The 26,435-nt window shown below is 37.1% G+C and overlaps 1 protein-coding gene across 3 annotated transcripts in view; it reads right to left on the reverse strand.

The window, feature by feature from the left end:
- Positions 1-26,435, reverse strand: part of KIDINS220 (kinase D interacting substrate 220) — an 80,726-nt gene that overhangs the window by 53,637 nt on the left and 654 nt on the right. For all 3 annotated transcript variants that reach the window (XM_082305620.1, XM_082305619.1, XM_082305621.1), the window contains exons 2-13: positions 19,454-19,601; positions 13,363-13,461; positions 11,847-11,945; positions 10,753-10,851; positions 9,697-9,798; positions 9,132-9,230; positions 8,033-8,230; positions 5,857-5,955; positions 3,226-3,324; positions 2,417-2,515; positions 1,285-1,462; positions 587-751 (exon numbers count right to left, since the gene is read on the reverse strand). In XM_082305620.1, the coding sequence (XP_082161746.1) occupies positions 587-751; positions 1,285-1,462; positions 2,417-2,515; positions 3,226-3,324; positions 5,857-5,955; positions 8,033-8,230; positions 9,132-9,230; positions 9,697-9,798; positions 10,753-10,851; positions 11,847-11,945; positions 13,363-13,461; positions 19,454-19,561 (1,444 nt within the window). In that variant the 5' untranslated portion in view covers positions 19,562-19,601. The remainder of the gene's footprint in view (positions 1-586; positions 752-1,284; positions 1,463-2,416; positions 2,516-3,225; positions 3,325-5,856; positions 5,956-8,032; positions 8,231-9,131; positions 9,231-9,696; positions 9,799-10,752; positions 10,852-11,846; positions 11,946-13,362; positions 13,462-19,453; positions 19,602-26,435) is intronic.

The raw sequence follows: 26,435 nt of genomic DNA on the forward strand, positions 1-26,435 counted from the left end.
CTGTAAATTAGATGCCTATTTCCACTGTGAAAAATATTGACTCTCTTCACATACTGCATTTGCCTTCCCCTGTCATTTCAGAAAGTTCAAAAAGTTCAAAGCAAATACAAGCAAGGGGAAGAAAACTAGACGCAGAGAAAATATACTACAGCAAAAAACACATTAATAGCCTGGAATTTGCTTTTAAACATAAAAAAAAAAAAAAAAAAGATGACACATATGAGGCACGATAAATAAATACTGTAGCAAAACAGGTCTGAACCTGATTTGACACACAAACACCCCCAACAAGGCATATTCCAGCAGTCATACTTTCAGCAGTACCTAAAGGGTAGATTCATTGCTGCAGGAAACCCACAGGACAATAGACACTGACAATTAAAAGACTCTCTTAACATTGTATAAATGAACAAAGCAACCTATGGATGAACTGACCACACTAAAATTTAAATCTTTTCGTTACAGAAACAGAGGCTGGATACAACATCACATGGACCAACAGCTGTCACAAAACTAGTAACTCCCATGTGCTGCTTTTCACAGATAGATTTGAACCTACAGAAAAGGCTGCAGCATCAACTTTTACCTTCCAGTTTCTTGAGCAGGAAAGATTTTCCACTTCCCCATTGTGCATATAAGCCTACACAGATAGGTGGCTGCATGGTTGGTTCACTCAGAATATCAGCCAAAGCACTGCTGTACAGATCGTAACCCAGCATGTCACCATCAGATTCCGTGGGAGACAAGTGTCCTGTAATATGAATAATATGATACAGAGCTTTGCTTTAAGAAACCTCTTCAATACGACAATTTTCATACATAAAATCATGACATGGTCACCTATATTTGTATATATACTCCTCCCATATAAAAGCTGTTATTATTGGTACATTCTTGTTCAAAGGAATTTTAAATCATCCACATAAATGTTATATAATTATCAAAACCATTAGAGCTTACTACAAAAGACTCAAACAAAATCCCAAATCACAGCAATAATTCCTACGCAAGCAAGATCTAAGTAAAAACAAAATGATCAACAGAAGTCGCACAGTATCCAATGTCAAAAGTCAAAAATAAAAGCTACATTTGACCTTTGTCAGGCTTTTAGAATGATGAATGTTTTTGCCAACTGATTTTTTTAAAGCTCTCCCATTAATTGCAACATTAAAAAAACTAAACAGTTACCACTTCTCAATACAGAATTGAATAAACTGGATTCTCAATATATATGTGATTTAAAAAAAAAGAAAAAAAAACAAAAAAAAACACACTTATACTTACTGGCTCCAAATATCTGTGTTAAAATACTCTTCTGGTGGCTACAGTCAATATTGTAAGGTGTTTCTCCTGTTTTGTTGGGTCTATAAAGCAATCTACCATCTTTTGGATTTCTTAAGAGTAATTCAGCGAGTTTACGGCTTCTTCCACGAATGGCAATATGAAGTGGAGTATCTCCTTTCTGCAATTAAGTGAAAAACTAGTAATATTTAACATGAATTCCCAAGATTATGAACAGACCACATGTTCCACATCGTTTCAGATGCGTTATTTACTTGAAGTACATCTTAAGGTATTCTCAACAGCATTAATGCCTTACAGCAAGCATTTTTCCCCTCAAAAAAGCATTACAGAAGTTTCAGAAAAGACGTGTGAAAAGGCAGTTCTTATAATGCTAAATCTAAAGCAGTATCTTCTTTCTTAAACAGTTATAATAATATCTTAAGGTTCATGAAGATAGTCTCTATTCAGAAACAAGTGTCTACTAGCAAATTTAGAGACTTGTTTGGAACAAGAGGTACTGTTTGTTAGAATTATTTCAATGTCTGCTCAGACTTCTCCAAAAAGCTTTCCGGTAAGAGTTTCCTTATTACATCAAATCAACATTATTATTTATTTGCCCTAAATATAATACTAAGAGTTTAAAAAGCATCAAATAAATGTTCCTGTATTTAAAAGGTTTACAGTCAAAGTAGGTAATGCATAAGAGGACAGCAACAAACCGTTGTATTTGTCCTTAGCATTGCCTAGTTTTACATCTATTATTCAAAACCAAACATCAGTGACAAATAACAACCATTCTCTATGCTCTTTTTCAAGCGTATTAAGAATAAGATTCTTATATGTGAAATTTTTATTCCTGATATGGAATTTTTTCTTTTCATATTACTAAAAGCACCCTAATACAAACAAAAAATCAATATATTAACGGTGGGAATTAATTTATATTTAAGTATTCTGATCCATTTAATTTTTAAGAATATGGGAGACTAAGCATTGAAGTATTATGGTCTATTTAACTAGTAAGCATATGGGAAGCTCTCCTTCTGTATTAGCCTTGACAGCTCACTACAAAATTCTGCTGCAAAACTAAAATGATTAAATATACTAAAGTAAACAAACAAATATTCTTTACCTTGTCTACAGCAGAGACCTTAGCTCCTTTATCCAGAAGAAGCTCTACTATTTCAATATTTCTCATCTTGGTTGCCTTTATAAGCGGTGTTTCTCCGTCCTAAAAGGGAAAAGTAGGCCTAATAAAAAGATCTTCTCTGTATACTCAAAAACAAGCAAAAACTAGTGACAGTGTAACAAATTAAACCCCAAACTTTTAAGACAATTTTTTAATTAAGTATGTTACTGTGCAAGTAACAACACTTCAGCGCATATGTTATTGAAAAAGTATCATAGGCCTTGTATTCCAGACTGATTAGAATCACAGAACAAATACATTTCTGTTAATAACAGTGTCAAACAGAGAAAGACAAGATTCAGATATAATACAAGATATTTGAAAAAGAGACTGATGGAAGAAGTAATTCACTGCTGTACATACTACTTCCTCTATTTTTTTTATTCCTGCACATGCAACAAACTGTGGTCTGAACTTCCATGCTTCATAATATCAGAAACCTCCTTCCTCAGTTTCCAGTAGCACCTGCTCTCTACTCCTTATTGCTGGTCATGTCAAAGATGCTGAGGTAAAGTATCCACTCTTTTCCTGCTATCAAGTTTTAGTAGTAGGTGATGTTTACCAACAAAGGGGGCATCACCATTACTGAAAATAAATTCAGTATTTCAGAAGAAATTTTTTTTTTTTTCAGCATGCAAGATACCAACACTTCACAAAAACTGAATTTGGTATTACGACCTTAACGTCACATAGGAGTTGACAAAAGAACATATGTTAAACAAAGCAATTAAATTAAAAACTCTAATTGTTACCTTTGTACATGTTTCAGTATCAGGGTTGCATTGCAAGATATCCCTCACCATTGTAGCATTTCCTTTCTCAACTGCCCAATATAAAGCAGTTTTATTATCCTGAAAAAAAGGAGTATTAAATGTTAACAGTACTTTCATTCAGTTGGATTAATTTCAAAAACTGTATATAAAGTACAACCACTATATTGAAAACAGCACATAATACAGCAAATGTTAGCACAGCTCGGTGCAAAGGGAAACACCACCAAATCTAATTGGCACACAGTAGAACTTTGGAAGGGAATGAAAATCTGGCTAGAGAACACAAATCTGTTCTAAAAAACCCGTGCAAAATATATTAAGAACATTAACAATCCAAGGAGGTTCAACCTGTCTGAATGTTCAGCTGTAACTCAAATATACAGGTTTCCTAATGAAATAGAACAACTTTTTCCACAGTGCTGTCTTTTTTACCCCTATTAGGTAAGTTATGTTTCTCTGCAGCTTTTCCTTCCTTTTCAAAAAAAAAAAAAAAAAAAAAAAAAAAAAAAAGAGAGATTTCTCTCCTATTAGAACATGGAAGTGCTAACCACTTCCAGGCCTTTAAAAAAAATCTCCACTTTGTTCTCAATTTTACAGTATAGCCTAATAAAACTCTTGAATTGGTTGGCTGGCCTAAAAATAGGCCATGCAAGCTGGAAAGATGTAAAAGTAGATGGACATGAAAGCCAACACAAAGTACCAGAATGCAGATGAGCCATACGTTGTATGACGGAACCAGGGGCAACGCTTGATAGTTAGAAATCTGCTTGTGTCATCTGTTTTTGTTTTTCCCCAGCAATGTGTGCTATCCCAGAAAGTCTCCATGCCTGCAATCTTTTTGTAGCCATGGTGCAGGTGTAGACTGCACCATGGCTCTGTCTGTTTGATGCACACTTATGTAGAGACATTTAAGAAAAGCCTCTGAACACACACCTGCTTCTAGGCAGGAATGTCAAAGTCCTCCTTGCAGCCTTCTCCCTTGCTTGCTTCTTTCATTTGCAGCTCTTCCTCTCCCACTCGTGGGCATCACAGCAAACTGAGTTTAAAGCCCTTCTCGACAGTTTAGCAAGCCTGGACACTAAGATTTCTTTCCTCTCTGGTCACCTGGGTTTCACATCCTCCATCCTTCAGTCAGGTGGCTTCCCACAAGACACCAGCCAGAGGAAGCCGGCTCCTCACTAGCAAGGTCAGCTGCACAGCCAGGCACTGGTCTGCCAGCTGCTCCCAGCTGGGCCCTTCCCCCTCACCAGAAGGGCTGAGGAGAACATCACCTGAGCCCCCCCACTGCCCCAACACTCGTTGCCAGAGCCCTAGAGTCACATTTTAATCTGCTCAAGGTCTCCCCTGACTAGTGTCCGTATGAATGAATGAGCAGCAAGGAACACGGTTGCTGGAAGGCTGGACAAGACTCAGCAATCTTTCTGGAACACCCCAGATTTGGGCAGGCAGCAAATCTCCCCAGAACAGGTCTGGCTGGCAGACAGGCACTGCAGTGCTGAACAGCAGGGGAGCTGCTGAACACTAGTGCTCATCACTAATTTTGATCCTGCTGGTCCTAATCTGAAGATCTGAAGCACACAGCCAGACTCTTCCACTGATGGTACTCACTCCTGCTGTGTCAACAAGGCCACAAATGGGTTCTCTAGATTAAGCACTGCAAATGGCTATACAGACACCCTCGTACTGCCAGAAGCCACAAGCTTCCCTGCCCTGAGGAGGCTGGGTCCTCTTGCTGTTTCTGTATTGCCTTGGTCCAGATGTTGAAAAGCTCCAGATTTTCAGACCCACGTCAGCAAGAAGCTGAGACACACAATTCCAGGTTTCCAATGGCAGGTTAGAGGAAGAGATCCAAATACTACTTTCTCTCCAAACGAAAAGCTTCTTGGCTTCTCAAAGACGCTCTGCATCAATAGCAGGCACTGAATCTTTGCAGCTCTCAGTGACTACTTAGTTTTGTGTTCAAACTTGGCAGACCGTATGCGCCTGCGAGTGGAGTGATTTGAATAGCTTCAAGCAAAAGAAAGCAAGTTGAATGTAATAATAAAAACAAGTACCGTGCTGAGTAAGGGAGCTTTCAGTAGAAGAATAAAAACAATACCTTAATCGAAGGACAAAAAAAGAAAGAAGGGTAGCTAGAAAACATGGAAATCACTGACAACACTGCTTAACGTGAGAAAGGAAGCAAGCACAGTGACAGAACTGCCCTGACAACAGCTATAATCTAAGGTGTATTGCATTTTAATACAATGATATTAAATTTAAAATATTAAGTATTAAAATAATAATATTAAGGGATTTTAAAAGTATTTCATTATTTGAAATCGGTTCAGTAGTGCAGATGAAATAAGTTCAATTTACATCTTTTGCTTTTCAACCATTATGGAAATTAACTGAAAAAATGCTGCATAACAAGTCATTACAATTACGTATGTCTTATAAACTGCACAGCATCGTGATGTATTGTTAATGTTTTATGGAAATCTGCATCTCCTACAGAGCAGACTGAGCAAGTTTTTAAAGCCATGTTTTTAGAGACACTGTATAATTGTTTGGTTTTCAAACTGACATCCTATTTAAGAACTACTCTAACATTTACATTGTCGTACTTACCTGACCTCTGATATCTATATCAGCATATTTATGGAGCAGGGCCCTCACAATTTCAACATGACCTCCTCTAACAGCCCCAATCAGCACTGTATCTCCGCTCTAGAAAAATTATGAAAGAATACTGAAGATTAATTAATATTATTTAGCAAAAAGAAATGCAGCACAGAATAAATTACAGCCTCAAAATATACATTATGCCTATTTACATTAAGAAATCTACACTCATTTTAAAGAATGATATAAAAAATAGTTCTACCTTTGCAAAAAATGGGTATACAGAAGAAAAAATTCTGGACTCCATTTTTTATATTTTTTTTGCAGAGATGAAATATTATATATTTATGGAAAAACAAACACCCCCAAAATAGGTCCAGCTTAAACCACCATCCTAAAAAATAACAGCACTAATTAATAATGAATATGAAAAAAATCCAGCTGTTCTCTATGTTCATAGGAAGACCAACCACTCACAGTAATAAACTCTTTACAATCAGGCAAGTAATTACTCACATAACCTCTTTACAATCAGACAAGAATGTTGGCTGTCTCCTTTAGATGTTTCAGAACTGACAAAAGATCTTCAACAATTTTAAAGAATTTTATCCCTTTTTTTGTGCAGATTTAACTGCTATCCTGCTAACATACACTATGCTGTTATAAAAAAAAGAAGCAAAAGGCTGATTTTATCTCAAATTAATCAAAAGAAAAAATATTTTGCTGTAGTAAATGGAGTTGTATATGCGTAAAACAAAGTCACAATTCTGCTTAAGGCTTCTGATTTTAACACACTTAAGGATATGTCAGAATTCCAGAAAATGAAATCCTGAAATTACCTGATATTTCTTTTATGATGAAACAGGAAAAATAAATAAAAGTACAGCTAAATCACAGGTGTGGAATTCAGTTAGAAAGCTCAGCAGTAGCATATCTCCTATCAATCACAGTCATTACATACCCAGCTGCAAACCAAGAAATTTTCCTTATCAAAACCTACTCTAGCATCCAAAACTAAGACTACTCATTGTTTGATGTATTTTTGGAATACAGTGAGCTGTACTGAAAGACTTAATTTATCCTTCCTAAAAGCAAAAGAATGCAGACAGTTGTAGAATTTTGTGATAGAAGAGGTGGGAAGGGAGACTGCAACATACTTTCTTAAATATTTAAAGTTTTGCTTTGATATGTGCCTGAGATCAAATTTGTTGTCACATGCAACATTGCAGCTCAGTATGTAACCATCTAAGAAATGCACTAAGCTGACACTTGAAATATAAGAAAAAGCATCCAAAAATCCTTTTAAAATTATGAGGCGAATATTAGGAGGTTTTCCTCTCTTCTCTGCAATCCCAAACAATTCCATTTAGAGATTGGGAATTCAGCCTCAAAACTGTATTACTGCTCTGAACTAAAACACTGATCTTGACAGAGGCACCGAAGTTTAGGTATCTAACCACCTATAGCCCCAAGGGTGCAATGTTTGGCTTGCCTCTGACACTTCAGAAAAACCTAACTATCAAGAGGGGACTGCAGACAGTCCAAGGCACCCATATAAGCAACCAAATAAATCCCTGAGTGGCTAGCAAGCAGATTTACACTCTGGTCACTGCCCATACTGCATGCCTCTACTGAACAATGCAATCGCAGCTCAGGTACACACTGCACCTTTCAACAGTTACATTTACACGTCTTAACCCAGAGCTGGAGTCTTCCTCTAATATATGCAAGTTCCCTAGTAAAAAGTTTCATTGTAAAAGATAAAGGTAGATGCTGAAAAAAAAATATATTCTTTGTTAGGATACCCATTGTTTTACAGTTTTAACAGCACTACCACATGTATTAATACACAAAAAACCCACCCCAAACCTGCAAGTTAGTTTGGTATTAGCCTTATGTTACAAACACAACAAATATACAACCATAAATCATTTCCATGCCCTATGAAAACTCACAATTCAAGAATCTCAAAAGAAAAGGGTCATTTCTGTAGTTTATCCTTTACCTTCACACAGCGACATTTGCCACTGAATACATAGCAATACATAAAAATACCCCTAGGTGGCAGAAAAATTAGAAAGCCAGAAAAATCATGTACCCACAAATTCACGTACACTGGTATTTAAATATATATTATTATTACGCATATATAAAACCACAATTATTATGAAAATTTACTCACTCTATCAGGAATGTTCACATAAGTTCCAGCATCAAGAAGATCCTGCACAATTTCAGTATGTCCTTCCTTTGATGCAATCATCAAAGCTGTATTTCCATCTTTATCTGTTAAGTTTACATTTGGGTTCCTTTTCAGTATTTCTTTTACTGAGTCAGTATAGCCACCCTTCACCGCTACAATAAGTGCAGTCATCGAATTCTTTAAACAAAAAAACACAGATTTTATTGTACAGTGGATACAGAAATCATCGCTATATCAGCAGTTTAAATAACAAAAGAACACTCACTGATATTACTTTCTTAACCATGCAAATGTTATTCAGTTTTATGTTTTAAAGTGCACCTGCTATGCTTTTTTTAAAAAAGAAATAAACTAAGTACTATAGCAGAGAACACTTCAAATGCAAACAGTAAAGCTCAGATCAGTTTATTCTAACTTCTGAATGTTACATGCACAGTAAAGTAATTTTCTTGTCATATGGGAACACAGTATTATGAGAGCGCCCAGGTCTGCCAATACCACTCACAAAGAGGTTTTTTGAAGAACTTCAGAAATAATCATATGAATACCAAAAGTTGTCCTAATTTTCCATTTAACTTTTACTGGTTTTATTTTGTATTTTGACGAGCATTTTAAGTGTCTTATACAACAAAAAATTAATATCTGTCTTATTTAAAAACAATATGCACCTGAAAACTTCTAAAAAATTTCCAACTGAATAGGCACAACAGCCATTATTATTTTCAAAGGATGCTTTGTGTTTGATTCACTTTTGAAATAGCACTAAGGAATGTTTGATACTGTTACCCTTCAGAGAACAATAACCTGAATTAATTCATGTTCATTAAAATTTACACTTCACATAACAGTGTGTCAACTGTCAATATGACTCCCTAGTTACATAACATTTTTGTTAAAAGGCACAAAGAAGTTTAAATAATCCTCATGTGCAGTTTGCAAATAACTGGAAAGTAATATACTCTAACATCAACATTTCCTCTTGTTTCATGTACTTCTTGATATTTGTATTATAAAATAAAACAGGACACACAGATACATGTACCCACACCTTATCACTGGAAAACAAACAGTTACTTACAGCTCCTTCTTGATCAACATCCGCTCCCATCTGCAGCAAGTATTTAACACACTCCAAATGACCTTTCCTCGCTGCCCAAACCAGTGGGGTGGTTCCATACTGCAAAAACATTTATAACGTTTTATCATATTGCTCTCTATTTAGTATCCCCTACAATCTAGTATTCATCCTAATACTTTAAAGCTTTAGTTTTTACAAAGATATAATTTGGTCTTGTGTATTAACACAAGCATTTGAAAAGCCATTTTAACTTTTTCTTTGTAGATGACAGCTGTACGAATTATTTTTCTATGCAACCTAGGATAGCAAGGTTTCCAATAGCTGAGAAAACAGAAATACACTCCACCGAAATAAATGTTCACAACCACCTTCAGCATACTATGGAAAAACCTCTTGCAAGTATAACGACTTACTCTATCACACTAATTCTAATCTCATGGGCAAAACATAGCAGTGTGTTTTTCCAATAAAAAATTCAAGAGATTTTTATTTTTTAATAAAACTTACTTTTACAAAAAATATATCAAGCATTAAAGAAATTAAATATTATATAAATATAACTTACTTTGTCAGAGCAGTTCACCTTAGCTCCATATTGCAGTAAGAGATGTACTATATCTGAGTGGCCCCGTCCCGCTGCCCAAATAATTGGATAAACACTGTATTGCTTAGAATTTAAAAAAAAAAACATAGTTCCAATTATTTTTCATGAACAATATTGATCACAATGCTCCAAGAGACAATAAACCCATAGAAGAAGGAATATACAGAAATAAATCTAACTACGTATCAATAACTGTTGCCTAGTACATTGCCTACATGATATCTAGGAAGACGTCTGCTGTTTTGAATCAGTTTTGGTTTCTAACTCCTTAAACAAGGTTTAAAAATTCACATCCTCATATTAATATAAACATTTTTAATGTAAGAGAGAAGCAACAGACAGCTATGCAATATCCCTAAGTAATCAGGACTGCAGATCAGTCATGTCATGCGTGCAGAAGCTGCATATGCAAACCAGATGAAATCGACACTCAGAAAGGGAAGTCACTAGTGTTCTTCCTCGATTGTTCACCCTTGCCTCAAACACCAGAGAGCTGACAGCATAAGTTGTTCATTCAAGTTTCAATATGCCTATACTTTACAGAAAACGCTTATAAAATGAAATAAATATCAAAATCTTAGGTTTTTTAATTCTCTCTTACATGTATGGTACATATTTATATAATCTAGCCCATTTGGTAACTATTATGAAACAATTAAAACAAGTTATTGTTTCTGAATTGCACATATTAGTTACTCCATTAACTTCTACAGACACAGAAAAATGATAAGTGTTATACAAGTAGCACTAGATACACTACTTATCTTTTCTATTATTTCCTCTCCTGCTAATTTGAATCTTATTAAGAGCTATACACCCATTTGCTTTAATTAAAAAAATTTAAAATTAATAAGAAAAGTGGCTGTCACACAGATTATTAAAGCAATCCCTTTATAAATATAGTGATTAAAGTTACATTGCAAAAAATGTAAAATGTTTAATCAAGGTAATAAGTTGAGTGTACAAGTCAGAACTTTAAACATTTGGGAGGAGGGGGCGTTAAAGACCAAAACTTACCATGCCTGTGATGTTTGGATTTGCTCCTTTCTCAAGCAGCAGTTTTGCTACTTCAGTACGGCCTTTATATGATGCCCACATCAGGGCAGTCCATCCTCCCTGGCAAGCACAATTCAAAGAAACGTGAAAACTGAAAAATGCTCTCTAGAAATCTACTTAGTTATTTCATTTCATTTTGTATTTGTCCTAAGACTGTTTTGCAAGTCCAAAACATAGTAAGGATTGACTACACAACCTTGTACTCCTACTTATGTAAGATAAACAATAAGCACACATATGAAAGTACTGATTTCCTGCTGTACGCAAAACTTGAGAGAATATCGTGTTCTAAATGTTCGTGAATTTGCTGTAAACACTCAATTCAGAGTTCAAGAGCGTACAAATCTGAACACTGGAAAAACAAACCAAAAAGAAAGCACTATCTTAAAACAAAAGTCTAGAATCCAGATCAATTAACACGGAGGGTTTACTTTTGATTTGTGTAACAGACAGCTGGCCTTCATAAAGTAACTATGTAATGTTTTGCTTCTTCAGGAAAAAGAAGCAAATCATGTCCTCTTAAGGGAGTAATAAGAGCAATTAATTTCAAACTGCATTGGTGTGTTCATTTAAGTGGGTAAACTAGGAGACAACGAGGTTTCACTACCTAAGGCTTTTGACAGGTCAGGTAACCAAAAAACAGTACACCTCCGATAACTGTAAGCACAATTTTTATTTATTTCTTTATAACACACTTTTAGGGAGGTAAAAGATCCCTCTCAGACTGACACAGGCCTAGAAATCAACCACTGGCCATGCGGATGTGCTTAACATTACATTTATGAAAAAGCTAGATTGGTAGGACATGGCAAGATACCTCAGCAAATTAAGAGGAAAAAAACAGCCCTAGAAAACAAGTTGCCTTTGCTAACAGTAAAGCAACTATTTTACAGCTGTAAAAACAAATATATATTATTTTCCTTTTTAACAGCACTGAATACATAATTTAAGAATAAAAATTCTTTGATTTGTTTTACAGAACTGAAAATCTCCAACTCTCCAAATTGTTCTTCTTACTGAAAACCATTTTATTTTCGCACTAGGACAACACATACCAAATCCCGATGCTCCAAACTGACATTATAATTGAGTAGCTCTGCTACAATAGCTGCATGTCCTTCTTTAGCAGCTGAAATAAGAGCTGTCCAGTTATCCTAGAAAAAGGAAAAAAAAAATTTTAAAGTTATATTCAATATTTCAATACAATTACCTTGTTTTTCAAGTGTTTAACCCACAACAGGAAATTCACAACCCCTTAAAAAAGCTGTCCTTTAAAAAAAAAAAAGTAATAAACTCATAGAGTACCTGCCAGTTACACACATGAAAATACAGACCAACAACTACTCCAAATCTCCCCTCTAATTATCTCCTCTCCTACCCAATATCCATCACATTCCAATCCTCAGTTCACTGCAGGTTAGCTTCTAATTAATTTGATGGAGGAAGCAACACCTACAAAGGATCACAGAATGAGGGCAAGACATTGAGAACTGTTGGGTGGGCATGAGATGGCAACCAAGACCACGGAAAATGGTGGTGGTCTGTCTCCACATACAGTGGGCGACAGCACCCAAGGGGCTAATATGCAAGGGGGTTTGGACCACAGCTTCTCAGATTTATGATCACTTCAGGAGATACATTTCCTCTTGCATTACACTTCCATCCACTGCTCAAACCATGTCCAGGTGTGGACTACTGTTTTATGTGCTATACATGTATGAATATAGCAACAGTTTATATGGTAATTGTTCTTCCTATAAGTATAGGAACTACAACATTACACCAAATGTAATAAAATGTCTCCAAAAATAGAGACTTTTTTTTTTTTTTTTTTTTAAAAAAAACGACAGGTTTCATACCAGACCTTTCCTGGATGTCTACACTGCTACAACTAAACTAAGTGCAGAATAAAAAAAAAAAACACAAGCAACATCCTTTTCCTGTTTATCACTCTTCATTGGAATATACAGACCTTTCAAAACTTTTTAACACCACCTCTGTCCTATTCACCCTTTCTGGACATCTTTCACCTAGAGTCAACCTCTTCCGCAAGGGCAGAAAGACAATTCATAAATTTGAACCCCTTCTCTGCCACTGTTTTGGCTTTCACCTGAAATAATCCTTTAACCTAAATTATCCCTCAGAATTTACTGAAAAACACCAAAACCAAGGGGGCGGGAGGTGGGGGAAAAACAACATACCACAACATTACTGAGATGCGCAAAATCACTTGGACCTCATCTTTGATGCTGTATTTCTCTATTCCTCCTATCTTTTTATGTCAACTACTGCCAATCCTATTATTATAGCTTCCTAGTACTAATTTCCCAGAAGAAACAGCAGCAGCATTCAGCAGAGACCCTCAGACGTTTAAAACATCTTAAATATCCCTATACTTTATGAGGAATCAAATCAGAGGAATAAAGAGCCACGCAATTTTGGATAAAATTTCTCTTATATGTCACCATTTTCCACCTTCCACACTAACCTAAATTCCTTTTCTTTGCCTGCCGCTCGAAATTTCTTCTTCCTCTACTGTTAGGTACCATCACATAAAGCACTAGTACTTACTGCATCTTCCAAGTTGCAATTAGCTCCCTTTTTGAGAAGCTCCTGGACAATTTCTAAATTGCCTTGCTCAGCAGCCAACATGAGTGGAGTCTGGCCATTCTGAAATCAAAATGATAGGAAAAATGATGCATTGGGAAATGGTGCAAATGACACACATACACCAACAATAAAAGGCCAAAAACTACAGAGGAACGTTGTTTCCAGTTTTCAAATTGCCAGTAAGAAGCAGTGAGAAGAACTGGTTTTCAAACCACGCAGTAAACTTCCAATAAAAATGGAGAACATGATATTAAACCCTGTCCCATAAGAGATTAAAAAAAAAAAAAAAAAAAAAAAAACAACCAAAGAAAAAAAAAATTTCAGATATTAAAAATGGTTACCAAAAAAAGTTACACTGTTAGATATCTTTTTTTCTAAATGATTTGCCCACTGAAGACATCTCTAATACAGCCTCTAACATCTTTACATCTTGAGGTAACTCAGTCACATTGTTTAGAAATGAACAAACAAGCAAATCTAGCGTAGGAACCACAACGGCCATTAAAACATGCACACTGATTCAGAGTAACAGTAAGATTTCTTGCTGAAGTCTTGGAAAAAATAGTCAAGTTATATACCACACTTTCATCTGACAGTATACCAAATACAGACATCATTCCTGTCCTGTGCAACACAGGTTCTTAACAGATAGCCTCATCTCAGGGAAGATGAAAGATAGAAAAGCTGGTTTATTTGCCTTCAAGGATGTTTTAAAAGTCAGTTACAACCTGTCACCCTTCCATCAGCCTATTTCTGTGTCAGCAAACTTCTGAGATACAACTGCTCCACATGACGAAAAGTAAAACTTATTAAATTTGACAGTAAATTTGTTAATTTCAACAAGCTTAATAAACAAAGATAATTTTACCTGACCTGTCTTCTGTCTTTTCTCTGTACCATATAGAAAACTCAAATTATCTAGTCTCTAAATAACACAAAAGCTACATGTTAGGAGTTATATACCAGCAATATCCCTGAAAAGAATAAAAATCAGTGCAGAATCAGAATACAGTAAGATCACTAATCTTCATTAGTAAAACAGTTAACAGTAAGATTAATAAAGATATTTGACGAGTTCTTTCTGCTCTTTACGTACAGAAAAAAAAAAAAAAAAAATCACAGAAATGCACTGATTCTTTCAAAAAAGCTTCCTGGTCCATCAGCTATTCCCTAACTAGCCTTCACAGAATCTTCCCCATGACATTATGGATAACCAACAGTATTCCCCGTGACAGGATATAATGTAATATCTAACAGTGCAATTTTTTACAGGGAGAAATTATGCTCTTGTGTAAGTTTATGTTGTTACAACTATACATTGTATACACTCAAAATGATACCTTTGCTTTTAGATCCTAAAGTATATTTTGTATCAACCAGCAGTAGTATTTAGGTCTGGTCATAAAAAAAAAAAATTAACATGTGCAAAAAATCAAGAGGAAGGAAAGTACTACTTTCTAGAAGAGAACAGCTCTCTTCGGAGGAGAGAACAGTCGTTAACTTTTGCTCTTTGAGTTCTTTATATGCAAGTTAATATTTTGGGAATACACAGGCCAAGTGATTTGGGAAATCACGCCTGACCAATACGACTGCCTTCTGTGGTGCCATCATTGGCTCGGTGGACGAAGAGCTGAGACACCACTGTTTATCCCACCTCTAGCAAGGATTTAGACATTGTCTCCCACAACATCCACACCGACAAAGTAATGAAGTATGGACTAGATAAATGGACAGTGAGGGGGACTGAGACTGGCTGAACTGCTGGGCTCAGAGAGCTATGATCAGCAGCGCAACATCCAGCTGGAGGCCAGTCACTAGCGCAGTACCACAGGGGGCAATACTGGGGTATTGCCTTAAATGAAGGTTTAACCCCTTCATTAAGGACCTGGGCAATGGGACAGGGTGCACCCTCAGCACCTTCCCAGCCGACACAAAGTTGGGAGGAGTGGCTGATGGACCAGATGCTTGTGCTGCCATCCAGAGGGACCTGGACAGGCTGGAGAAATGGGCAGACAAGAACCTCATTGTACCGAGTGCAGGTGTCCAGGTTTTGGTATTGGGGGAGCTGCACAGGGTCTCTGTGAAGAGAGGCTGGGATGGCCCTGTGCCGGACACATTGCAGCTGGCTGCAGTCAACCCACCTCAGGACACAGGACTAGATAATCTCCAGAAGTCCCTTCCAAGCAGTGCTTCAGCAAAACACGCAAAAATCCCTATTTTAGCATAAACATCCTTCTCAGCTCCTTCTGAGCAGTTACTATTGTTATCACTGTGATCATCTTCCACAGGCGGGTAACACAAACCAAACAAAAGTATCTCAGGGCAAGAGGAGGGTGTGGATGGGACAACGGGACAATGATCCCATGTATGTAACAAGTGGCATACAGTTGTAGACTGGCTCTGGTATTCTTAGACAGATATAAAACTTTTCTATAGGGGTACTGAAAACATCCTTCTTTTTGCCAGGAGATTCTCAAACATAGGTTCAATGTTTTAGCAAATAATGAAGATTTCACCAACACAGAAACAAAAGATAATTACTACACCTGTGACATCCAGATTAATTCTCCAAAGTTGCTCGGGAGTCTAGACACTCCACAACTACTAAATGCTCATATTTCTCACAAGCACATCGAGTACTGTATATCTGTACATCACAGCTAAGTCTAAAGTACTGGAATAACCAAATTATAAAGGGGCACACCTGTATCTTTTTAGGAAAATCATTTAGTGGTGTTACCTTACAGATTAACTCTCTCACACAGTCCACGAGAGAAGACAAGATTCAGAATTGAAGATGCAGAAGGTCCTTCAGTATCAAGAGCAGAAGAGCAGAAAGAAAGGCACATCAAAGGAAACTGGAGGCTGTTAGGATCAAAGTGTATCACACAAGGCAAGCATCTATCATTAGCTGTTAAGTAATCAACATATCTGGTATGAGAGAGGAGAATGCGCACAGGGGAAAGGATGCACAGGGAAAAGGCAGAAAGACTGAGACTTAACTGAAACTGCTGCTGTTAATCCAACAAAACCATTCATACACAAACTGACTGGAACATCCCATTTTTTCAGGCAATGGATCACAGTCAAGATATAAAGGGTTGGTAACAATGTGGGTGATCCTACCATTGGACAAGTCACTGCAGCCTGGGAGGTCCTGGCACTAGCAAACATTGGCTTGTTAGCAATCTTTTCAGACCTACTCCGCTGGCACTCCTGTTTTGGTATTTTAGTTTTACCCAAGAAGAAAAGATGTCTTGGCAGATCCAAAACTAGAAAGAGAATTGCACTCAATGCCACTGAATTCCAATGAAGAGACAGCACTTAAACATAACTCCTATCATTGATACGTACAGACAGCCCCCTCGCCATGGGTTTAAAACTGATACAAACCACATGTCTCCAGAAATTACCTTCTCTAATGCAACATATCAGAAGACTGAAAAAATTAGCTATCAGGGAAATGATTTCTGCAAAAAAGGCAGTTACTGAAACCCAGGAGTGCACTTAGTCCCACCAAGAAGAAAATAAAAATTTAGAAAAGAAGGTGAAGGCAGTGACACTGTTGATGATAAAGTCAACACAGACTATTTGTCTGATTTTGGCCATGTTGTTGAAAGGAATTACCAGCAGAGGGAACAGACTATTCCTCTTCTCAGATACACAGCATGCCAGCTGGTAGGGTTCATGTTCATGCTCTGAAACTTAAATATTCTCCCATTTCAAATACCTCAGCATATGCACGTACATAGCATGAAATGAACGTGTCAACAATGAAAGAAAATTGTCTTAATTGAAATCAGATCTAATAACTACAGTAAGGCTAAATTCTGTACATTGCTTTCACATTTGCATGATGCTTTTTGGTTTTGAGTAATTTATGCCATTCGACTTCTTTCCAAAAATATTCTTTCCATCTTATGCAGGTTTAAAAAAAAATAATGCAACAGAACATGCATTTTCCAGGACTTACTTTAAAAAAAAAAAAAAAAGAAAAAAATATATGAATTGGAAAGCCAGTGTTCCATACACTACATGGTGAGTAAAAAAACTGCCTGGACTGTCAGACTCAACAGATAATGGTCAGCTCTTCACAGTAACTGGTGCCCAGTTGGGAGGGTTTGATTTGGGGCTAACATTGTAGCATCTTCATCAACACCCAGAACCATGAAACAGAAAGCGCTCTCAGCAAGTTTACGGACTGCCCGAAGCTACGGAGAGCAGCTGATATGCCAGAGGGCGGGGATGTCATTCAGATGAAATTCAACAGGCTGGAGAAATGTGCTGAGAACCCCCCTGCAGTTCAACAAAGGACAACGCAGAGACTGGAACAGACCAAGCCCATGCAACAGTACTGGCTAGGGACTGCCTGCCTGGGGAGCCACGCTGCAGAAATGGGCATCGGGTCCCAATGGACAACAAGGCCATGAGTCAGCAGTGCGCCCCTGCAGCAACGAAGGCAAATTAAATACTGGGCTGAATTAACAAGGGCACAGCTAGCCCTCTACTCAACACTGGGGAGGCTGAACCCAGAACACAATGCCCCATTTGGGGCTCTCAATAGAGAGACTCCCAACCGCAGAGAGCTCGACAAACTGCAGAGCCCAGCAACGGCATCACTCTGATGGTTATGAGAATGGAGCATAAGACGTGCAAGCAGAAACTGAGAGCTGGATTTGTTCAGTCTGGAAAACAGAAGAGTAAGGGGGCATCAACACCCGTCTTGCACTACCTAGATGGAAGGGAAATCTTACAAGACAAAGGCAGATTCTTCTGAGGCACACAAGATGATGACAAGCAGCAACAGTCACAAGATGCAGCAAAGGATATTGCAACAAAACATAAGGAAAATGTTTTTAAACAAAGAGTGGTTAAGCACTGGAGCATTTCCCAGGGAGGCTGCAGATTCTCCATCCTTTTGAGGACTTTCAAACTTTGCTTGTTAACCCCCTGAGCAACCTAATGTAACAATGAAGTTAGTCCTGCAAGTGGGAGGAGACTGAATCCAATGACCTCCAGAGGTCCCTTCCATCCTGAATTTTTCTATCAGTCCAATTTTCTGAATATGCTACGTAAGTTGACAAGGTTCCAGTTCTACAACACTGTTCAGGAAATCAGAACTAAAATAAAAATCGATGATACAAACTGTACATCCAGATAAAAATAAAGTTCTGGATGCTTACAAATCAGAAAATCTACTACAGAAGATGAAATAAATTAGTCAAATAATCTAAACTTATTTGTAAAATACACAGAAGACTTAATAGTGTGTCAAGATAACCTGAATTTTAAACATTGTGCAAAACAATGTAAACAGTCACTAGCAACAGACATTTGCATGAATCCAACCTCCCAAGAAACTCTTGGGAATCTTCAGTGCGGTATAATGAAACCACAGCACATTCGCTTCAATTGACGGTGGTGATACGCTCAAATCAGACTAAATCAGGTAACAGAGAGAAGCTAACAACGATCGCACTATCCCAGGATTCCGAATAATGCGCATTTAAACTCCCCGCTGTGTATCAAGACTTCCTGTGTAATCCTGGTAAAGTCACTTAATCCTCATGGCTGCATCTAGACTTACTTTTTGGATACATATCTTTTCATCCTGCTCGGAGTAAATTGCAATACATGCTTCTGTTTGGATTGTATAACAAAGTTTCTCTTGTCTGGAAACCAGGATGTGAGGGAAGAGTTACCATCATCCCAGGTTTCACCCCAAATGGACAAGGCAAGAACACACACGCAGCCAGATCTATGAACTAAGAAACAATTCCTAGCCGCAGAAATACAGGTGTAATCTCCATTCACAAAGTCAGGATGAAGCCGCATTTTCCAGCTCAGAAGAACACTCAGAAAACAAATACAACGAAAAATGCTGAGGTGCTGACAGCAACTGAATACTGTGTGTTTAGTCTGCAAAGGCAAGCCATCACTTGAAAATAAAACGAACATTTGTATATTAAACAACCAGTGTGATCTCACTAATTATTCATTCTGTAGCTAATAAGCGGCAATATGAAACTGACCTTTCAAAAAATCATCTTACCTCATTTCTCTCATCTACATCCCTGCATTTCTCAAGAAGCGCTTTCAGAGCAGGAACATTTCCTTCTTCTACGTAGGTCAACAGACTCTGACTCATCAGACTTGCCATCTTCGCACAGTATTTAAAATGCTTCTACAACAAAGCTTATCTGTATTTCAAGAAAAGAAAAAAAAAAAGGCAAAGCATAAGTAAAGGCTCTGAGAGTTAACTTTGACATTAGAAAGCACGAACTGTACGTGCCAATAAGTTATTGGTTGGGTACAAACACCTGCCATTCTCCTCAACAAAATGCTGTGGAGACATGTGCATTGAAATGCACTACATTTCAATGAAGAGACAATGGCTTAATCTTTCTAGTTCTTAGAAAATTAAAGAAATTATTCCAATTTTTAGATATTGTCTAAATATGTATTTTGAATAGAATGCACAGCAGTCTTTCATTTGCATAAGTTTTTCTGCATATATAACATTCTAGAAATACCTGTATATGTTACATACTTCATATATGCTAGTTATTTACAATATAACCCTCATCATTTATGTACATAAGCAGAACATTGAGACTATTCAGCATTATGAAATACAGTGATAATATCTAAATTGCAGCCATACGGAACTCTGAGAAACACCATTTATTAAATCAGTTATCACCAACTTCAGCCAGACATGCCTGCATGTGATGACACATTGTTAACTTGCTAGTCAAACTTAACATAGCAGCTGTTCACTAATTGTATGTTTTTAACCTCTAATATATAAGACAGGAAAGGTTTTTCTTGGTTAAGGCAGACCATTAAGAACCATTTAAGACTTCCTAAAAAGCTGTGGGCTAGTAAGTTCAGAGAACCAGTAGTATTACTGCGCCAAATTTATACACATACAGCTCCAGAAGCTGAATTATTCATTGCACATAAATTAAGTTTCACTGGATGCAGAACAAGTCATGGAGCTAAACACAAGACTTCATCCACCCCCCGCCACCTTCCTCCTCACCAGCAGATGACACAATTGCTCTCTTGCTGGCTTTTTCTTGTGTGATAGCAGCGTAACAGCAAAGGAAAAACTCCAGTTTAGTGTTAGCTAAAGCGTACTGGTTAGGCTGTTCTCTACCAGGCAGAAGCCAAAGACCTATGGCTTTCCCAGGCAAATGTTCTAACTTTTATTCTCACATAAAAGCAGGCAGTGCACTTTACTGCGCTCCCAACTGAAGTGGAACGTTAGCCAAAAAGAGACAAGAAGCAGCCAGCAGGAACTTCACTACACTTGGCGCGGAGAAGTTAGTTTAGATTTGGAGATTTAAATCAAACAATCTAGCTCAGCTTTAAATTGCTTACATAGACTGTAACAGTATCACATCATTCTTTCTTCTTTAGGAAGTATATGGAGACAAACACAATGTTGTTAGGATATGTTGGACACAACCTGAGCTTACCTATAGCACCACAGCCACCAGATGACCCATGTATAGAAATGCCTTGTTCATAAAAATGCCAGCAAAGAAGCAAACACGCCCAGTTCAGTGAAGACGACTGCAGCTCTGGGTACATGTAGAACTTTAGGCACACACGAACGTTTAGGGACTGAGAAACGATAAACTACGAACATTTTAGGTATGCAAGAAGAAGAAAATGAGAAGGAGAAGAGAGAAAAAGGAGGGACTGTGACTCCCACTGTTAAATTTGGGCTTAAAATCCAGGCTGCAGTTTAAAGGATAAATTCCAAAGAGGATTTAGGCATCTGAACTCTCCATACTCCAAATGTCCACATACCATGTAAAAATACACAAACCAAATCGTATCATTCAGACACTATTTAAAACCCAAATCTAAAATCAGTTCCAAAAAAACCTAGATTTGACATACAAAGCCCAGCAACAGTTTTACTAGGCACTGCACAAATAGCCAGTCTCTCCCACAAGAAAGTTATAAATAAACTAAGAACACAAAAGGTCTGTCACCTTTACCGTGCAGTTAAAGTACCATCATGCAAAGGGGGGTGAGCAATACAACAGTGGTGTCATATAATTGTCTTTATTTTTTTCAGTAGGAGGAAGAGCTAATTGAGAGGTTGCAAACTTAAAAAAAAGAAAAAATATGAAACCACACCAAAAATTAAAGGTTAAAAAGAAACAGTGATTGTAGTGACTCAGTGCCCACGCAACAGGCTCCTACTGCCATTTCAGATACAAAAATACCAGAAAAGTCAGCATCTTGCCTGGCATCCAGCTGCCAGTCCAGAACAGTCCGCCTCCCTTACAGCCTGCACCACTACCTCACAGCCCTACGCATATGTCGCAGATATTCTCGGGCACCGAAAATGACATTCAATATTCACATGCAGGCACCTGAATTCCTCCCATCATTTTTTACATTTTTAGACAGAAATTCATGAAACGTGACTTGCCACTGGCTCCGCTGTTACCACAGACATTTTCTGATTTCCCTGTGCCCTGTCCCAGCTTCTCTCCTGTAGCTGTACCTTAAATCCCCATGCTGCTTTCCATACCAAATACTAAATTGAAAACTATATTAAAAATCATCAGCAAAACATGACTACAATGTCTCATCAAGTAAATTATACTTTGCAGTTGCTATCAAAATTTCTCCAGTTAATTCTTAGCTAGTGTGAAAAGGGAAAAAGTATTCAACATTGCTTCCTCCTCAAAGTACGATTCTTCCCTTGATGTTCCCTACTGTCATATTCAAAAAAGCAACAGCAGCCCTGCTGCACTGTAGATAAGTACCCTGCTTCAGAAATCATTACTTGAACTCCCCGTTATCAGGACAGCACAGCTTCTGCCTGAATGTAGATCTGAATCCTTACAGGCAACTTAAACCTTTGACTAACAGCAAAATACCTCATGCTAAAGAACACATCTAGAGGCATTTACAAACTCTATGTGAATATTACTTTTTTAAAATGATAAAAGCTTTGTAGGGGTGAACCATCTCCAAGTATATTAATATTCTTTGTCACCTATGCTTCACTGTCACATAATATCCCCTTCTTAGTATTAATAAGTCTATTTTATAAAAACAAGAGCAACAAAATCAAATATTATAATTATGAATTTTATATCTTTATGTTTTCATTTGCCACTTTTCAGGCAAGCTTCTTAGAGCCTCCAAAAGATTAACATCACTGGAGGGCTTTGGGAAAGCACTGTTTAGGGAGTCAGTAACAGAAATTTCCATTTAAAATGCAACCTGAATTCACCAGGTTAATCTATGCATTAGCATTCTTCTCATCCTTAAATAAACCCAGCAAAATGGGGGGGGGGGGGAACCCAAACAAACAAGAAATGAAAACAAAACAGAAACACCACGCTGCCAACAAATTACGTAAAAAAGGTTGGGTGTTAATATTTTTGGAAGCTTTACTTTTGTTTTTTTTCCCCCCTAACAACAATAACCATGCCTGAAATTAGGCTGAAGTTCATTCATGATATTTTCACTCATGAAAGCAAGTCAATATAAATTGAGCACACCCACAGTCCACCTTTTTATTAAATAAGATTTATGGTATTATGTTATGAAAATTAAGCACCATACTCAAAGTTCGTATGAGTGCTGGACACTAAGGTGTGATTTCTTCCAATGCTTTAGATTTCTTTTAAATTATCATAAATGCTTCGAACCAAGACTCTGAGGTACAGTCTCTAGCTAGGTAAGGAACTTTATTCTGGCCCCTCCAATGGAAAAAGCTCCTGAAATACATATTCATACGCTTTTCAAAACAAACAACCCTAGAACAACAACAAAAAAAAATCTCAATAGTTTATCCTTCACCAAAATAAAGGATAAGAACTTAATCCCTGCCAAATTTCATAAACCTAGTGCAAAACCAGTACCATTCAAGAGCATCCAATACATACACGGTCCTTAATTGCTCAATTAACAGTATTTACTTTGTTCTTTAACACAGCAGAAGTATTTTCACACGCTATAACGAAACTTTCAATTAAAATCAGGAGCCCATTTGGAAATTGATCCCCTTTCCAATAAGGATTAATGCTGTTATGTTTTTCTCCCACCAAAGCGAGCTGATTCCCAGCCCACGAACCAGCTCTTCATTCACAATCCAAACTTCCAAGCTTGGAAATCTCGCAATGCCCTCGGGCAGCAAATCCTGGTATTTTATAAGACTAACAACACACCGCGATCTACGAAAAGATATATTAAGAACACAAATGCTCAGGTGAAGGTAATGTTTGCCCAAGGATTAACCTGTTTTTGTAAGGCTCTCCCATCCTGAGCTGAAGCAGACGTTATCACTGTTTTGGAAAGACTGCAAAAATTTGCTGATTTACAAAAATTTAGTTTCTCTCAACTTCACCAATACTGACTGCAGAGGTCCTGATAACTCAAATCTGCAGATATTGAATGTACTCTCAGAATCCTGTTTCAGTTTCTAACTACATAAAAAAATATTATTACACACTAAATTTTCCAAATATCACTATCTTTTTCATAGCTCTCTCCCATATTTTTTTTATTGTGTGAGCTGTGATCATTGAGGAATAAATATCAAAATTGGTCAACAAACACTAGCATTATTGAGAAGACTTTCTCTTCTTGTTTTGTTTTCAATAGGTAAAGATCATAGCGACTTACATAAAATTCATACTTTTCATCATACAATGAAAAAATTGTCACCTTCTTTTTAACATGTTTCCTTCTATTTTCAGATACAAAAGCTACCTTCCCAGCATGCAAGACTGTGGCAGATCTTTCAGTTAACTGTAAAAGGAAATAATTACAGTGCTGCTGAAATCTGGACATGTACAAGCCAGATATAGAAACATGCAGTATTTCGCCCTCAAGAACTGGAAATGCCATCTTTCCAAATTAGAATGTGAAGAAATGTGGAATACAGAAGAATTGTACATATAGAATTTATTATAAAAGACTAACGCAAGTTGGTTTCATATTCTCACGCATTTCTATACTTTATGATAGTATAAAGAATGAAAAACGTGTTGGGGCATCACCTTTACTCATGCTGCAGAGAATCTTGCTAATACAAGCATTACCCATCCTTTATGACACCCTATTGTAATCACTTGCTAAATGGACATACTTCGTAAACATTAAGAGATCACAAGTCAGGCATCACAAGAAGCGGTAAATATTTTTAACAATTTTTTCTGTAGGAACTGAATCAACAGGATTCTGTTTAAAGAACAAATTTTCAAAACAGTTGAAATGAGTCTCTAAAATATTAATTTCTGGTATTCAGAGGTGGAAAGAAACAACAAATCTAAGTTTCTGTAAGTAGTCTACACCCACACCTCTTCTCCAGTGCCTCAAGTTCCAGCATGACTAATGACCTTATGCTGATTTTCAGCTTTTCCTTATTCATCTGGGAACATTTATTCTACTTCTCTTAGCCACACTCCTGTTATCCAGATGAGAAACGTTTTAATAGATTAGCTTATTTTTTTGTTACTTTATATCAAAGAAAAAATGGTGTAATTAGAAAATATTAAAAGACACAAAAAGATAACTAAAGATAAGAGCATTCTTATTTTGAAACCCATAACCAATAGAACTAAAAAAAGTTTGCACAAAAGGAGGTCCCTATGGTTGTAACCATTATGACAGTGCACAGTAAGAAACACAGGAAACTGGAGATACTCAAGTCATTCTTTTCCACCTTAGGCACTCAAGGCAGCGGTCATTTCCAATTATTGTAGTGATGGATTTTTTTTTTTTTTTTTAAATAAAACAATTGAGACTGGGGATTACATCCAAGAGACTGGAAAGATGCAAATACATATTTAAACAAGAAGTCACCATTGTCATCTGATAGCAACTATCAGATATGTCTATGTTCTACGCTGGTTAAAAAAATCATTTAAAAGAAAGGGTTTGTGAAGTATCTGATAATGGGATTTAAGCCATATCAGAGAAACCAGTCCACCTTTAAGACAGAATTCAAATATGGTTAACGAACAATAAGGTATCACTAAGAACACCTGAGTTTTAAGAGAAAATTCAATTCCTGTACAAAATACACAATGCTTAGTCCTACAAAACACTATTTCGAGTTTTCAATACTTCAAGTAAAAGAAAGCAAACAGAAACAGGTACCGATATTAAGTTTTTCAAAAAATTACACCAACCAATATAAATCAATTCTGCCAAAACCCATATAAAACACACACAAATGCAGCAAGAAAGTCTACATCATCACCTTACACAGTCACAAGCCAACACATTTCTCTATCATAAAATCAAGGGTTTGTTAGTCACAGACACAAGCTCTATGACAAAAATCTAACTTTTAGAGTATTTTCACCTCAGGAAAAAGTCAGTTGTGTTCTGTTAAAAAGATTTTTAAACCAGTATGGCCACATTTCATAAGCTGTGGTCGCACAGGACTTCAAACAGATTTGAATTTCTTAATAACCAAGTTACTTTAAATAACCACCGTTGCAGAACAAAGAATAAGTAAATATCTATCCAATAGACAAATATGTAGGGTTTCTTATGTGTTCTGATCTGATAAAAAAAAAAAAAAATCCTTTTTATCTTTCCATTTCTTTACTATTTGACAGGGAGGTATCAGGTAATTAATCCCATGATTCACACACTTTTCCAGCAAAAGACATGTTACTGTATTACTCCCCTCATCAATCCTTTGTCAAAAATTATAGATGGGAAATCACTTTTTCCAACCAATTTTTAAGCATATATGAGAAGCAGCAAAGCCCTACCCTTAAGAGATTTTGCTACTCAACTTCTTCAGCGGTGCCCAGAAGGCACCTCCTGAACACCAGGGAACAACTCGCCAGGGTGAGGGTGGCCGAGCTGTGGCTCAGGTTGCCCGGGGAAGCTGTGAAATCTCCCTCCTTGGAGGCACGGTCCCGGCAACCGGCTCCGGGCGGCCCCGCTGAGCGGGGGGCTTGGACCCGCGGAGGTCCCTCCCAGCCTCAACCACTCTGGGACTGAGGAAACCGGATGGATTGGTGAAATCGCCT

Source organism: Platalea leucorodia (genome assembly GCF_965183815.1).
Source record: "Platalea leucorodia genome assembly, chromosome: 3".
In the NCBI taxonomy this organism is placed as follows: domain Eukaryota; kingdom Metazoa; phylum Chordata; class Aves; order Pelecaniformes; family Threskiornithidae; genus Platalea; species Platalea leucorodia.